This window comes from Zootoca vivipara, chromosome 5 (genome assembly GCF_965207765.1).
Source record: "Zootoca vivipara chromosome 5, rZooViv2.hap1.1, whole genome shotgun sequence".
Classification (NCBI taxonomy): domain Eukaryota; kingdom Metazoa; phylum Chordata; class Lepidosauria; order Squamata; family Lacertidae; genus Zootoca; species Zootoca vivipara.
Genome location: NC_142588.1, coordinates 68531780 through 68548071, shown reverse-complemented (window position 1 = coordinate 68548071; position 16292 = coordinate 68531780). Strand labels below are relative to the sequence as shown.

Below are 16292 nucleotides of genomic sequence, written 5' to 3'. Positions count from 1 at the left end.
CCATTGTAGAAATCCCAGTGATAGCAGAGCTCAGCCACACAGTTACAATTGGAGACAACTGAAGCAAGCTGGGCCCCTTTAAATGAAGAAGCACCGTCCCTTGCAGTTAGGGCACTCTGGGTGGCTCCCAACCAAATATTAAAACCACAATACAGCATTAAACATCAAAACATCCCTAAACAGTGCTGCCTTCAGTTGTCTTTTAAAAGTAAGATAATTGCTTATTTCCTTGACATCTTACGGGAGGGCGTTCCACAGGGCAGGCGCCACTACCAAGAAGGCCCTCTGCCTGGTTCCCTATAGTGCTCTATATGGATCAGTTTGTTGCTTCAGCAATGCCAGAGCCTTGTGTCCCATAGCAGAGCCTGAGCACTCCATTTAGCCTGACCCCTAGCTTGCCTCATGCCTGAGCCTTGCCTACGATCTCAGAAAGTGTTTGCTCCCTGCTGAAACAACTCCTCTTGCTACAGATGAGCAGCTTCAGCCTGTGATCTGTCCATGGTACTGATAAACTCTGCCTAGTTTATATGATTCTCCTTAACCAGCAGAGTCTTGGCCTTGCTGGCTTTGACATTTGCTTTGTTCAAGTTTACCTTCACTTTACCTATTGAAACCTAACCTTGATTAACGCGACCTAAGCGACCATGCTTCATTGGCCACTATGCTGCCTGATTAAGAAGTGACACAATAGTATTTCATTTCCCTAGAGCTCAGAGCCTAGCCAGAGCAAGACAGGACAAGCCCCTTACCCTGTTTCAATGTTGCTGCCTATTCAGTCACCTACTTTCACCTTCTGAACACTTCTGTAGATAAGGCAACTGAATAAGCAATGGTGATGATTTCAAGGGAGTGGACCCATTCCAGAAAAGTCTTCTTCTTCTTTGGCGATCACCCGTAGCCGAGTAAGATTGTCTTCCATAAACACAGTTTTAACAGTGGGTCCGTAAGTGACTGCTTTGCAGAAGCTTATGAAAAGCTTGGTCTATCACTCAACATTCAAAAAACCAAAGTGCTGCACCAACAAGTACAAAATAACTCCTCTACAGTGCCACAAATCCAACTCAGTGATGTAACATTGGAAAATGTTGATCACTTCTCCTACCAAGGTAGTTACCTTTCCACAAGGGCCAACATTGATGCTGAAATCCAACATCACCTGAGCTCTGCGAGTGTGGCTTTCTCCCGATTGAAGTGCAGAGTGTTTGAGGACCGGGACATTCACAGGGAAACCAAAATGCTTGTTTACAAAGCTATTGTACTACCAACCTTACTATATGCTTGTAAAACATGGACCACTTATAAACGCCATCTCCAGCTCCTCGAAAGATTCCATCAACGGTGTCTCCGAAAAATTTTACACGTCACTTGGGAAGACAGGCAAACTAATATCAGTGTACTGGAAGAAGCAAAGATCACCAGTGTTGAAGGGTCCCAGTAACAACACATTGACTAGAGCTTCCCATGCCCCAGTTCTGGAGCTGATGCTTAATGTGGATGGTCAAGAACTTCTCATTCTCACTATGTCTGAGAAACAAACTGGTTGGGTGAGATAGAACATGAAGCTGCCTCATACCAAGCAGATTATTTGGTCCATCCAGCTGAGCATTGCTGATTAGAAGTCTCCCTGGAAGGGATCTTGCTCCCAATATCTGTTTTTGTTCAGAGATGCCAGGGATTGAACTTGGGACCTTCTGGATGCAAACCATGTGCTATGTCACTCAGTTACAGTCCTTCCTACAAAGTGTTTGGAGCCCCCCCCCCACGGGGTGTGTATGTGTGTGTGCTGGAACATAGGAAAGATTTAGTAAGGGAGAAAATCAATGATACAACTCCCTCCCTCTGAACATCATCTGTATCATACAATCCACATCAATAAGTGCCTTGCACTTCCAAGCTTTAGATGCTAGTACCATTTGCTTAGTATGTTATTTCCTCCTTAAAAAAATTGTTTGCCATGGCCCTGAATGTGTCCCTCTTCTATTTGTAGCTCTCACAAACAGAGCAAAGCCGATCAGCCGTGCAACATGTTCACACTGGCACACTGCAGACATTTGTTGTCTTTTCAGTCATTCCTTGCTGAGACTGTAACTTCTGGAAATCTGTTGGATAAATCGCAACTCAAGCTTGAGCAGTTGAATAAACAAAGAGGAAAAATAAATAAGTCTGTGTGCATCAGTGTCAAACAGCAGCTGCCTTGAACAACAATAAATAAAGAGAAACCCAAAATTACATTTGTTACATAATTAGGTTCCCTTCACTGATTCTATGTCCTCTTGCATGAAGGCAAATTGATCTTTTTTTATGATGACCCTAAATTCATCAAAGAGAAGCAAACACAAAATCAGACTCCCAATGAGGAAGCCTTTCCAAAACAGATTATTCTTGTATCCATTACTGAAGGCGCCACAGACCTCATGTGCATCCACTTTGTGTGTGGCTGAAAGATTGAATGACTGTACGGTCATACCTTGGGTTACAGTCACTTCAGGTTGCGTCTTTTCGGGTTGCACTTTGTGCTGAACCCGGAAGTTCTTTGCGCTTGCACAGAAGTGCAGATGCGGATTGCGAATGCTGTGGGTTGTGAACGTGCCTCCTTCATGGATTACGTTCACAACCTGAGCATCCACTGTGCCCATGTTCATACCCAAAGCATAGATAGTGGAACTTGAACAAACTGGTGGTTGAAGTCACTTGTACATACATTCAGTTGTGTGAACTACTAGACATGTAGCAACTATTTATCTGTGCACAGCTTTATTTTCCAAATTACAGCAACAGCAATTTAAACGTCGTGCAATCTGCCTACCCAGCATGTGGTGTTGATCATTAGCATTTTGTAGTATTTCCCACTTGACTATTTGTGACTCATTCCCACTGTAAAGCAGACTGGGATTTCTGCTGGGAACTTGCTTAAATCGGAATGCTTAATTAAACGGGCTGAAGGTATGAACAAAGAAAATGAACGTGTATACAATGATCAATCTGCATTTGGGTAAACCCAGGTGTATATGCTGATTGTATGTGCATTCCCATTCCTTCGTCTATCCCCACTTTGTGGATGGGATGGGGGGACACTCAAGAATTACAAGAAGGACAAAGAAGGAGGCAGGAAGCATGGTGGTTGGAAGGTCTCTGTTTCATGTCGAACAACCAATAAGAGGCAGATCAGATCAGCAACCAAGTCACTCAGCTCTCTTCCCCTTTCCCCACTAAAGTGGTCTTGTTAGAGGCATGACACTCCAACCTAGTAAGCTGAAGATTTTTACAATAAGTTACAAAGCAGAGCGAGCTAGTTCAGTGCTGTACAAGCACAACAGGAGACTTAGGGCTTTGTTCAACGTAGCGCTAATACAAATGTTCCATCAGTCAACAGAATGTTCTCCACCTGTGCACACCCTAAATCTATCCTGGGTTTCCTCTCAACCTTCTGGAGCAGGTTTAGGTTTAGCGGGGGATGGGGGAAGGAGGTGTGTATGTCCTGTTGTGCTCTTGGCAGTTCTTGCATGTGCACGAATACCACCTTAAATAGCCAGGGAGCCCCCAACTTCAACTCTTGTCGTTGGGGAGTTGAACACATTCTCCCCACAGTGATGATGTGTTTGGCTGAGAGGTCTACAAACACATCTGTGGCTGAACAAATTGCATCACACATATATCAATTTCAATAGTAATCAATATTAATCAGTTGATATTAATCAGGTTGGGCTGATGCAATCTGATGAATTGTTCAACCTCAGGAAACTCTGGCTTGATGTTCTCTTTTTAGCAGTCTCCATATTGACAGACGTTTCATCGAGAGCCAATGTATAGGTGCTCTTAGTTTGCACCTAGCATGGTCTGTGTATCATGCAGTTGCACATGCCATGTTGTTGTTTAGTCATGTCCAGCTCTTCGTGACCCCATGGACCAGAGCACGCCAGACACTCCTGTCTTCCACTGCCTCCCGCAGTTTGGTCAAACTCATGTAGTACAGTTCAAATAGGTGACACCTAGCCATAGGTATGTCCTGCCAACCTAGCAGTTCGAAAGCACGTCAAAATGCAAGTAGATAAATAGGAACCGCTACAGCGGGAAGGTAAACGGCGTTTCCATGTGCTGCTCTGGTTCGCCACAAGCGGCTGTGTCATGCTGGCCACATGACCTGGAAGCTATACGCCGGCTCCCTTGGCCAATAACGCGAGATGAGCGCGCAACCCCAGAGTCGGTCATGACTGGACCTAATGGTCAGGGGTCCCTTTACCCTTACCTTTACCTTAGCCATAGGTATGAGGGATAGCTTGAGATTCAAATTCTAGTTCATTTATATTTCTCTCTCTCTCTCTCTCTCTCTCTCTCTCTCTCTCTCTCACACACACACACACACACACACACACCTTTGCGCATCATCTCATTTCCTAGGACATTTGCAGATCATCCCTTCTATGCAAATACTACTGTTACCAGAATATTTTTTTAAACGGACTTTACCGTAAAACCCATTAGAATGATTAGTGTGCTGTGCTGTGTCAGTTCTTGAACAATCCCTAAGATCCTAATTTGCGATGAGTAATAATTGTAATGCAACTCTCTTTAATTTCCCTGCAGGGGTCTCTCAAAGCCTGCAACCCTTCCCTGTGCAAAAATTCATGTCATTATCCTCAACTATGGATGGGAAGTGGGGGGGGGGAGAGGATTATTATGCACTCACATTTTCAAAAGATTTGAGGACTTAGTTAGGCATCTGAAGATTTCAATAACTTCAATGTTTCAGATTTTTTGCTGGATGAAAAGTGAATCTTGGGTGTTACAGAATTTAATTATCTGTCAAGTGACATATATGGAAAGTTGAAAGTGACTAATCATATTAAAAATTGATGCATTTGCATATCAGGGTACTGCCAGCAACTCAGGGATATTCCAGGTACAAAAACAAAACAACTGGCTCCAGAATCCTGCTCAATGGATTCAAACCACAGCTGCAAATGGTCTTCAAAGGAACTCACTATAATTGCCAGTCAGATGACTCTTGTGCACGTATAGATTAGCAATGGATTTCTGTTTGTTTACTAACAAATACTGGTTTGGGGAATATTTCCTGCCAGCTCTACTCCATTTCTTCCCCTTTCCTTTTAATTATTCCTAAATATTGCAATATACTTTAAACACACACACACGACACAGCCTTGGTCTCTTATTACAAGAACCGCCTGGGATTTAATATCTAGATTTGCTTGCATCCAATCAAACAAAAATCTGATTATATTTTGTATTTATTGCTGTAAAAACTTTTATTGTCAAAAAACCAAATGAACTGTGGAATGCTGATTTCACATTATGGGCTGTAAGATGCCAAGCCATAGCTGCCAAGTTATCCCTTTTTTAAAGGGATTTTCCCTTATGCTGAATAGGCTTCCTCGCGAGAAAAGGGGAAACTTGGCAGCTATGTGCCAAGCTGCTGCAAAGCCAATATTTGCACTGACACTCTCTTAGCTTGCATCTCCTCTCTTTCTCATACCTACGAATAAATTGATTAATTCCCATGGTGCTGCCACTAAAACCTTATTAACATAGTGGACAGCATCCTTTTCTGCCATGGGAGTGACCAAGGGGTTTGATTCCCCAATGGGGAGGTCAAATACTTTGATAGTGAACGACAAGAGTTTAGTAGTAGAGATTATGCTTTGCATTCAGAATATCCCGAGTTCAATCCCTGGCATCTCCAGATGAAGAAAATCTGGTAGTAGATTGTGGCATAGGTCTCTGTTTGAAAGCCTGGACAACGCTGCTGATCAGAATAGGCAATACTGGAGTCCATAGTCAAACAGTTTGCCCTGGTATAAGGCAATCCTGGATTCCTAAACTCTCCCAAAGTTCCATATAAGTGAAGCAAATTCTAGTCAATGACCAGAGAAGTGCTGTCTATAACGGAGATGAAAGTGAATGCACACAATTCACACACATCTGCAATCTGGCTCTTTTCTTTCTGCAAGTAACACCATAAATGCAGTTATCAAGTACATTTGACCAGGGTGTTTTCAGTGTTGCTCTTCCACCCCAAAGGTGTAATTTATTGCCACTTGCTACATAAACCCCAGGACTAGAAAATAAAACCCTCCTCAAATAAAAGCACCTCGGCTATACAGGCTTCAAGGTACCTCAGACTCACTCATAAAGTGGTTTTATAGGACCTGCAGGGGAAAGTATATCATGCTCACTTACTTCGTTAAACTACTAAAGGCTGAGAATACAATCCCTGCCTGCGCCTGATTCATTTTCCCAAGGACTTGAATCAAAAGCATTTCGACATGCTGAAGGCAAAGCAGAGACAACATAATGTGAGTGGCGAGAAGGACAGAAGTCAATTGTGCCCCCTGCTTCTTCCGACAAAAATTAAGCTCTTCCTGGCTAATCTGAGCACGAGGATAAAGAACCACAGGGCAGTAACCAGCAAAGAGCAATTTTGGGACCTGAGCATTTTCTTTTACTTGGTAATAATATTTTTTTAAAAAATATATACAGCTGTCTAGCCTTCATGGCTTTCATTAAAGGTTTTGATTGCATTAAACATCTCAGAATCGCAAGGGAGACTTTCGAGAGAGGAAAACTGTGATGTTCATTCAGTGGTGGTGATGGTTATTGTTTTGTTTGTTAACATGTTATGTATTTATGTGTTTTTGTATTGCAAACCACCCTGTGATCCTTGGATGAAGGGAGGCATAGAAATCCAATCAATCAATTATAAATAAATAAATAAATACAAACTCAGATATGAAAAGGGCCTTACAGTGGAACCTCGTGTTACGTACCAACCTCCTTACGAATGCTTCGTGTTATGAGCTCCACTAACCCTGAAGTAGATGCCCCTTGTTACGAACTTTGCCCCAGGATGCGAGCGGAAGTTGCGTGCTGGCGGCACAGCAGCAGCGGGAGGCGCCATTAGCAAAAGCGTGCCTCATGCTAAGAACGGTTTTGGATTATAAACGGACCTCCGGAACGGATTAAGTTCGTAACCGGAGGTACCACTGTATATGAATAGTCCTAAACTAACCCTGGAAACTCATAAAGCAAATGAGTAAGTTGCATGGTGCCAAGTACACCAAACTGAAATCCCCAACAGTAGGATAGTTTATCAATGGAGGTACTCCACAGTTAGAAATTGATCGTCGGCATGACACTGATTTCAGCGATCATCAGTAAAGAGTAAAATAAGTAAATACATTATTTGAAGCACTTACTCTCTGCAGGCTCTTTAGATCTTCTTCCGCTGGAGGATTTCCTCAGTAAGCTTCGTCCTGAGGTAAAAAGGCTGGTTAATTCCTCTAGAGGACTGGTAGGTGTTCTAGAACGGGAACTACTTTGCGATGATGACCCGTAGGTATTGACAGAGGTGTTTACCATTTTCCCTCCTTCTTGCAATATGCTCCTGGCTGTAGAATGAGGCACTGATGGAGAACTTCTTGAGAGACTTCCTGAATGTACAGAATCGTAAGGAGGAGGTCTTTTGAGACTTAAGGGGGTAAGTGACCGACCCATATTCACAGGAGAGGGGGAGGCAGAGTGGCTTTTGGGATAGCCATGCGGAGACTGTGTTCTGTATAAGGTGGAAGGATGTGGAGGGGAAGAAGAATGTCCTGGAGTACTAGTTCCATGAGATGCTGTCTGGTCTTTCTCCAGTTTTTGATGACTTGGCGTGTGAGGTGGCAGTGATGATGGAGAAGCTCCAGCTTGCTGCTTGATATAAGACACGTTTTCTAGCACAGGAAGCTTTGTGACTTCCAGTGGTGTTAAAGGAGATTCATCAGAATTTGGGGAGCATTGCACTGGTGCAGGTGGAAATACCAGGAGTGGAGGTCTATGAGAAAGCAAATTTGGAAATGGTGGGGGTATATCACAAAGCACACCCTTGGGAGTGGATGGCACTGAGGACTTGGTGAAATCAAGGTCAGGCACTGTGGGAGTAGCACACTGAGAAGAACAGCTGTGATGGTCATACTCACATGGACATTTTGAATCTTGGCCCCCATCGTCAAAGATGGGGTATTTCATTTCCTCATATACTGCCTCACTTTGATCCTCCTCATCTTTTTTAAAGTCTCTAAGTATATTTCCGACCATTTCGATATAAACCGGTTCGTCTTCCTCAGTATCTGGAGCAGGACTGCTGACCTGTGATAAGGAGGTATCCCTGCTTAGTGTTGACTTTGTGCGGCCATGTTTTTTTATGTACGTCTCATCAAAAGATGCACTTAGCTGAGTGTTTGGGTTCCGTTTCGGCTTAGGGGGAGGAACCTTCTTTGTGTATTCATCGCTGTGAGGCCTTGGTTTGGCCGACACTGCAAAGGAACCAAAATACACATCAATCAGATGTTTAGTTAAAACATTGTCCACCTTTCAAACACCTATAGTTTAGATGCTCTGTTTTTACACCTGATTTGTTTCATCATTTCTCCTGAACTACATGCAATGGAAGCAAACATTTCACAAAACACCATTCAGACTTCATGAAGCTCACTGGTATTTTAGATTTAATCACCAGTGTTTAAAAATGATACTGTTTCAGGATAACTAATGTAAATGTGGCTCATGTTGTGCTGATCACCTAAGTATCACCTAAGTATTTTTTGATGAACTTGAGAGATCTAATCTTTTAACATCCTAAGGCTGCAATCCTATATCTACTTATATGACAGTACACATCCATTAAACTGAATGGGGAAATGAGCAGACATGCTTATTGGGCATAGCTTATTAAAACAACTTCTTTCTGCTTGCTTTAGGAAGTACAGAGCTTTAGAATGACAATTAGATAAATGGCAATTAGATTGGGAGGAGCTGAATTTAACCAAGTTTCTTAAAAAAACTGAAACAAATTGAGATAACCATAGAAATTTACATAAACTGTTTTCTTGATTATTCTGTAGAGATTAATTTGTATGAAATCTTTGACCTTTCAATTCAAATGATCCCAAAGCAATGTTTTTATTTGCAGTTTCAAAGACAGTCCAATATGTTGTTCCTGGGTTTATATTGTAAAAAAACAACACGTAAAATCCTGGGGCACACTGAGCCTTCTAGACTTCCACTGAAGCCTTTACTATACATTCCTATCCATAGAGTCGTAGAATGATAGAGCTGGAAGAGACCTAACATCGAGTACAACCCCCTGCGATGTAAGAATCTTTAGCTGTGATGAGAGATAGCATGCATTTGAAACAGGCAGACACTGGTTAATTTTTAGATGCCAAGTCTATTTCTGCTATATGTGGTAGTAGTATTTTTTCTCTCTCTACACTGTTTGTCATCTGTAAATGCCATGTGAAAAAGAAGACATGAATCAATCATGGCTTCCCCATGTGTATCTGAAGCATGTTCCACAGTTTATGCTCACCTCAGGGAGTCAACTATGTGGACCATGATGATCCTGCGCCAATCCCTGCCACGTGAGTAGACTGGTGCTGGCAACCAAGGTGGATTCAAGTGCCAATCAGTCTGGATTTCAGGAACTGGAAATAGTGCCTCCAATTCCATAAATTCGAGTTCTCTGGATGTACTTTGTCAGGTGCCTATAGCACAATATGCTTCAGGTCCATGCTGCTTTCCATTACACAATGAGCAGCATGAATTAAGCTGTTAGCTTTCATTAGATGTGGCAACTCCTGAGCCGGGACAGGAGATTGTATGAAGTGACCTTCGGGTTCCTTCCAAGTCTTCCCTTTTTTTCATTCAGTGAAAAGGTCCTCCCACCCCCCCCCGGTTACTCCAATTCCCCAGCAATAATTCAGGCATTATCTGTGTTTTCTATTTTGCATTGTGCTGTGCAGTCAAGAAAAGGAAGATAACATGGTTTGAAGTGCACCGTGGAAGCGTCTGGCATTTTCTCATCTGGTGTATGAATGCCATGTTATATCATATACAGAAAACAAAATACAATTAGTGGCATAAAGGTCGGCTGACTTCGCCCTCGTGCATAATATGGAAGATAGATGTCTACAAGAGGGCCTGCCTCTCTTATCCCTTTACAAGACTCTTATATCTCTCATGTTTGCATGAAGCAGTTTTCACAACGGAGAAAAGAAAAAATATATATCTTAGCCTCTACCTCCCCGCCACCCCACACAAAGTCTGGGCTGTAAATATTTTATAACACAATTTATTTAAAAGGATCTATGGTGTACTTTCCTGTTATTTCAAGCCCTGCCTGAATAATCACTTATCTTCTCAGAATATTAAGAGCAAAGAAATAGTGGGAAAATGAAATTCTGCTTACAGTAATCACAGAACACAAAAAAGTGCAATGGTAAGTAGGCAATTGCTGCACATTTACGTGCAACTAATTATTGGCATGGATTGTGTGTGTTTGTGTGTTTGTGTGTGTGTGTGTCTCACAGTCAATGAAAAGGAATTATATGGCAATCTACATGCAAGAGAAAAAGGCACAACATTCCATTAGCACTGTGACATTTAGCAGACAAGGAAAACATTCCACGCATGCTGAGAACACAAACTCTCCTGAATGGCTCATTCTGGCCAATTGCCATACTTAATTAATGATATCCACACCATCCACTGTTGTCTTTTTATAGATACTAAAACCTATCCAAGAAGAAACCTGCTGGTTTAGACCACGTACTCCAGGGCAAAAACAAATAAACCAACGTCTACTCTCCCCAGACCATTCACGGGACTGAATCCAGGCTCACTGATTTCAACTTGGCTCCCAACTAAATCAATTGCACCTAAGTCATGATTAACTTGTCATACTAATTTCAGGTGGATCTAAGTTCCACTAACCTAATCTAGAACCAAGCCATATTTTCTCCCTAAATTTCTGTTACCTGCCATACCCACTTTTCATTTTTATTGATAAATTAAAAAGCGCGTTAGCACATGTATGTTGTTGTATGCATGCATCCCCACACCATTAAGCACAAATTAATGTTGTTGCATATTACACATACACACACACGCCCTAAATAAAAGCAAAACCGAGTTCACCCTGGTTTTTGGGGCACATTTGTGTGTGTGTTTTATACACTTTCCGGTCTCCGAAGTGAAACACATACATTAAAATCACCCAGGACCTTAACAATAACCCAACCTACTACCAACATGTGTTTCCATTATTGCATTGCTCCCACGGGATCATTAGAAATTTGTTGAAGTATTTTTATGTTGATGTTTTGATGGATGTACCCCAACCTGAGATCATCTGATGGAGTCCAGGCTTTGAAATGTTTTAAATCACAATTTTTATTCAGGTATTTATGGAATAGAACGCTGTTGTTCTGCAGATAGTTTCACAGAATCCAATTCCACATTCCATCTTTCACATCATACTCCTGACACCCGTATTTGGTAGGTTCATTGATATGCAACCCCAGTTTTCTTACCTGCAAATCCTTTTTGTGGGTGGGTGGAATGAAGTCCTGTATACCAGGACTGTAAAACACCATATGCAGGGTGATCTTTACCCACCTTTCCTGATGGGATGTGGGTGGGGAGCGATAATGACTGCATAACTCCCTACAGTCTTAGTTCACAGGCTTCCTAGTGTTAGCATCTTCATCCTGTCTACATTAAGCTTCAGATTACTGATCCTTATCCAGGGGCATACCCAGGATCAAAACCGGGGTGGGGGGTGGGGCAAGCTATGGTCATTCAGGTTGTGACATTTCAGCACGGAAAAGGCGAATGAAACCATTTTTTTTTAAAAAAATTATATATAATTATAGCAGTGTTTTATTACGGTAGTTATTACAATTATTTGCTTGGAAAAATTTAAATTTTTATTCTAGTTGCATGTCTTATACTAATATCATTTTTCTTGGGTTCGAAGAAAACTTGTTCAAAACTTTTGTTTCAATCCAGTCCTGATTTTCCTTGAAGAATTTACGATGGACGCTCATCAAACACAACCCAGTCAGTCTGTCCTCTCCCATTGTACTTTTGAGCCAGGTCTTTACCCTTTAAAATTTAATTTTCTACAGAAATTACTTAACTTACCCTTTTGGAACCAGTTTCTTAGGCAGCCTCGATGTCTTCTTAATGTAAATAAGAAGGTAAACTAATAGCGGGCGGCTCAGTTTAACGGCGGGAGGCTCAGTTTAGTGACGCGGAACTCACTAGACCACTCTAGAAGATTCCCTCTTCTCTCTGCTAGAGCCCGCTAGAGACCTCTCCCTCCCTTGAATCCCAATGGCTGGCTGACATAGATTCCTCTACCAGTCGCTAGATGGCTCTAGACACTTCTTGGTTTTTACACCATTTCAGTGTGGTAAACAGCTGATTATTCGCCATCGCCCTACCAATTTTGTTTCATTTCATCACTTTATAACCATTTAAATTATTATTTTTTTGCTTATGGGGGGCAGCTGCCCCCTGCCCCCCGCTGGGTACGCCCATGTCCTTATCCATGAGAATGATACACTACAGTCTGCTGCCATACCTGAAGCTTTCCAGTAACCAGCTAAAGGAGCTCTAAACAAACAAACAAACAAACAAACAAAATGACACATGGAGATCTCCGCTATAGTATAGGAAGAGAGAGAGCCTATTATTTTAATAATTATTTTATTACTTTATATGGAAATTTAGGGAAAGGGAGAAGAACATTAATTAAGAGATTTATATATTTGTTGGTGGTAAATATACAAGTCTGCTCCAAAACCTAGAACTGGAATAGGAAACATGTTGTCCTTCAGATCTTTTTGGTCCCATCATCTCTAACTGTTGATCATGCTAGTCAGGGTTGATGGGAGCTGGTGACCAAGGCTATTTGGAGGTCAGTATGTTCCCTGTTCCTAACCTAGAGAGCTCAGTTCTTGAAACAGATCTGATGGCATCCCAACTGAAGAAGCAGACTGATAATGCAGGGCCATCTCAAGCATGTTGGGCACCCTGGCGCCGTGGTGCGGAGATCACTCCGGCGCCCCCGTCCTGGTAGGCACAGCAGCACAGCGCACGGCACCCCCCTGCTGGCCTGGCGCCCTGGCACCCCGCGCCACCCAGCCTACATCGAGAGCCAGCCCTGTGATAATGTATAACATTTTTTAAAGGAGGTATTTTTGCAGAGCAAAAGATGGGCAGAGCTTTCAGACATGCTTGCAACATGCTGCACTTAATTCTAGAAGTTCTGCTCTTTGTCCTCGCAACCGTTATGGCTCCCCCTCCTTTCCTGCATAAGAATAGATTGAAATACGAAATTATGTTGTGACATTTCTTTTCATGATTGCTCAGAGTGTGAGGGGAAAGGGCAATTAAAACAACAACAGCAACTAGTTTGTCATTTTCTATTGTGCCTCACCTGTTTACCAGCTTTTGAGACCTCCATATGGAGTTAATTTACTGTGCAATTCAGCCCACTTAGAAGAATGACATTAAGTGCATGGGAAAATTAAACTCCTGCCTCCTCATTTATAAAGACACTATGCCAATAGGTATTTTAAACCTGAACCACCTTTCTCTCTGCTTCCCCTTAAAAAACAACAACACAAAAAAAACCTGAAATGAAAAAGCTATTCTCTGGAGATGTCACCTGCACACATAGCACATAGAATTAGGCTGTGGTACCACACTTACTACAGGGTGAGTCCCATTAAATTAATCAGGACCCATGTCTGCATAAACATGCTAGGATTGCACAGTTCATCAGGCTATGCTTGGACAGATGTTGCATAGCCTATTACAGTGTGCATATGGGAGTGAATGGCTAATTTGCTCTGCATTGAACTCCTGATTTGCATTACAGTCAAAGCTGAAAATATACAAATAACTAGGAACTGAGGAGGAATATGTTTTAAATGGGTTCATACAAGGAATCTGGCAGTTCCAACCTGATAAAGCTTTGCCCACATTGGACCTCCTCTTGCATTGATCCGCTTTTATGCAAAAAGGAACAATATATTATACGTATAGTACATATAGTGCTGTATTTCTGCAACACAATTTTATAAGTACAGTCGTACCTTGGATCCCGAACGCCTTGGTACTCGGACGTTTTGGCTCCCAAACACCGCAAACCCAGAAGTCATTGTTCCGGTTTGCAAACGTTCTTTTGGAAGCCAATCGTCTGATGGGGCTTCCACGCCTTCCAATTGGCAGCAGGAGCTTCCTGCTAGCCAATCAGAAGCTGCGCTTTGCTTTCCGAACATTTGGGAAGTCAAATGGACTTCCAGAACGGATTCCGTTCGACTTCCCAGGTACAACTGTAATAATATATAAGAATTTTAATATAGTGGCATGCCTTCTTGTGTGTGTCTGTATATTGCCTGGCTTTTCTTTAGAAAATCTGGAGCATATGTCTGTACAATGATGCAAACAATAACACACATAATAGAATTGTGTGGATTTTTTTTTTGTGTGCAAAATTGGTAAAAAGTAACTTGGTTCTTGTCAAGATCAAGGAGAGTGATTGGAATTAGGAAAAATTTCCTGTGTTGTCCAATGTTTCCAGTCTTCTCCTCTCCCTTCCTCTCCCCTCTGCTGCAGTTGCACACCCTGAAAAGCAGCTTCAGGGAGCTAGGGGTCCCTTCAGAGAAGATTTGGGGGCCACACAGAGGAAACAGAGACAGCACTGTGCTCTGGATACAACCATGTGTGGATAAACTCAACACAGATTTCCAGAAAATTCCATCCCTAAAAATAACTCATTTCCTCTACTACTTTTCAGTTAGTTATAGTTAGAGATGTATCAGTGGTATATTCCTGCAATTTAAAAACATAGCTTAACTACCATGATAAATGCTGAAGACAGATTAGCAGCACAATTCTGTGGATGTTGGTTTGAAATTCAATCCCACCGTGCTCAATGAAGTTTATCCCTTGTGAATAGAATTGCAGGCAGTATAAATCAGCTGATATAGATACCATAGTACGAAATCAAAGTCACAAATGTCAAGGTTTTGTTTTTTGTTTTTTTTCAAAATTGAAAAGGGCTTTATTTTGAAACTAAAACTGGGGTTGTTTTATGATTTTGAGGATTGTTTCAGAAGTAGTTTTAGCACTGTATACAGCATGGATGAAGACGTCTGCCAGTCTTGAATGGTGATATACTGGATGGATCCAGACTTAATCTGTTTGAATCAATGGAACTTAGCTTAGTCATGACTAACTTGTCCCGCAGATCTTGCAAGCAATGTGAAATAAAGGGGAGCAAACACAAAGGGTAATCGCTGTTATTCTGCCCTTAATCTGAGAACTCCAGACTGTCTGATCTTCTTCATGAAACCAGGGACTCATCTAGACTGGTAAAGAAAAAGCAATTTACAGTATATGCATTATATGTGCAATATAGCATTGTGCCATCAGATGGCGACGTGGAGTCCTGTTTTTCTCTACCTGTTTTCCCTGCTTAAATTTACAACGCTTTAAACTGAAATGCTTCTTTGATGTGTCTAGATCTGGCCCAGCTTTCTGCTTCTCTGCTTATACCAAACTGAATTAGTTAACCTTTCCCACAATGAAGTATCCATCCACAGAGTGAATTACAAAATGACTGATCACTCTCTCCACTTAGGGTCCTTTGCCTCTGGACTTTACACTTTAGCACCATATTTTTCATCAGGACTGTGTAACTGAACAACCTTGAACAACCACAAGAATATAATAAAAATTCATCAAAAAGGACACTGCGGCTCCAAGTTTTGTTTTCAACCAAATGGTTTGGAAAGAAGTTGTTTTAAGCCTTTCTTTAAAAACACAGAGGTTTCTTTCTTTTTGGTGAGGGGGAACCCACATGTAGGGAAACTGTAAAGAGCTTAGTAGTTGGATTTTAGATTTCTTTGAGAGTTTATTTCAGAGAGAGAGAAAATATCAGTACTTTCTGATCAAAATGTTTTCACAAAATATGGTTTGTAACTGGAAAAATATTAACATTATTTACAGTTAAACACTTCCTTTCCTTCCATCCCCAATAACTGATGGGAATTGTTTGTGTTTCTTGGTAAACCCAAAAAGCTAATTTGGAAATTTGTTCAAATATATAAAAGGATGTCATCTAGAGGAGGGAGAAAGGTTGTTTTCTGCTGCTCCAGAGAAGCGGACACGAAGCAATGGATTCAAACTACAAGAAAGAAGATTCCACCTAAACATTAGGAAGAATTTCCTGACAGTAAGAGAATTTCCTGACAGTAAGAGCTGTTCGGCAGTGGAATTTGCTACCAAGGAGTGTGGTGGAGTCTCCTTCTTTGGAGGTGGAGTCTCCTTCTTTGGAGGTCTTTAAGCGGAGGCTTGAAAGGCATATGTCAAGAATGCTTTGATTGTTTCGGCAGGGGGTTGGACTGGATGGCCCTTGTGGTCTCTTCCAACTCTATGAT

General features: G+C 41.7%; 1 protein-coding gene across 1 annotated transcript in view; it reads right to left on the bottom strand.

Moving 5' to 3' along the window:
• NYAP2 (neuronal tyrosine-phosphorylated phosphoinositide-3-kinase adaptor 2) overlaps positions 1-16292 on the bottom strand; it is a 129167-nt gene that overhangs the window by 40123 nt on the left and 72752 nt on the right. Inside the window, exon 3 of the mRNA XM_088669903.1 lies at positions 7215-8312. Coding sequence (XP_088526029.1) covers positions 7215-8312 — 1098 coding nt within the window. The remainder of the gene's footprint in view (positions 1-7214; positions 8313-16292) is intronic.